Source organism: Necator americanus (genome assembly GCF_031761385.1).
Source record: "Necator americanus strain Aroian chromosome Unknown Necator_2022.05.29.01.32, whole genome shotgun sequence".
Lineage (NCBI taxonomy): Eukaryota > Metazoa > Nematoda > Chromadorea > Rhabditida > Ancylostomatidae > Necator > Necator americanus.
The window spans coordinates 1-1,000 of record NW_026986572.1 but is presented as its reverse complement, the minus strand read 5'-3'; the positions used below and the strand labels follow the sequence as shown (position 1 = coordinate 1,000).

General features: G+C 46.4%; 1 protein-coding gene across 1 annotated transcript; it reads right to left on the bottom strand.

Moving 5' to 3' along the window:
- On the bottom strand, positions 1 to 999 carry RB195_026579 (uncharacterized protein; the record flags this gene model as incomplete). The annotated part of the gene is made up of 4 exons (XM_064177072.1): positions 154 to 375; positions 471 to 623; positions 711 to 844; positions 921 to 984. 4 exons carry the CDS (start codon positions 982 to 984, stop codon positions 154 to 156), a joined length of 573 nt encoding a protein of 190 aa, XP_064071078.1.
- Between the last annotated feature and the right edge of the window lies 1 nt (position 1,000).

Below are 1,000 nucleotides of genomic sequence, written 5' to 3'. Positions count from 1 at the left end.
GAAAAGTCGATCGATACCGATGTAATCGGGATCGTCAGGTACTCGATACTGCCTGCATCGTGGTATAAGGGGAGCGGACCATGTGGGTGGACATGTTGGTCCAGGTTGTTCCTAAACTAGCAAAGCTCTAACATACGCACACATCTAAGCTACCTACATTACGCTGTGAATATGAGCCGATCGGCATCTCATCGTATCGCCTACCTTAACGATGACACTGGGAAGAGCGGCTTGTGATTCGACTCCAGACGGCCCTGGTTCGTTGGTGAAATCCGCGCCTATCTGACGTACTATTTGATCTCTCAAATCTGTCATCACCTTCAACATCTGATCTTGCGTCTGCGCCGGCGTCACTACATCAGGTTCCTCGTAACTCTGAAATGAAATTGCGTAAGTACTGCTACAACGAATACATTCTAATTCAGAATGTTTAAGAGAGAAAAAAAAAACCAACAACTAAATCCACTCACTTCTTTTACGGGGATTCCGCACTCGCGTAGTTGTTCGAAAATTTCTCTGTAAATGCGGTATTCTCTACTAGTAGCTGGCGCCAGAACCTTGTGCATATCTATCGACGCTTTCTTCATCCTTTCCGTTATTCCACGGCTTACTTGTTCCACCACCTGCAACATCATCTATTCCCATCGCTTCGTTTAGGTTAGTATCTTATTGCGTCGCACCCCGCAATGTTGCACCAATTCTGCCCTCACCTTAAATTCATCGCTTCTGTGACTAAGATCCGGATGTTTCCTTAGTATGTGTTGCGCTAGACGAAATCTTCCATGAGCGCCGCACATTACGCAGTAGTGGTAACTATCCCACTCTGGTTTCGGGTAGTACACATCTAAATCGGAATTGAGTAGATCGGGTAATGCTGCACGGTTGCATTGCACCTATCCTGTCGACACATCACCGCTAACCTTCCGTTAACTCTACGGTCAATCCTTGAATTCGTTTCGATGCTATCCAACGAGGAATGAGCATCTTGGCTAAGTCTCCG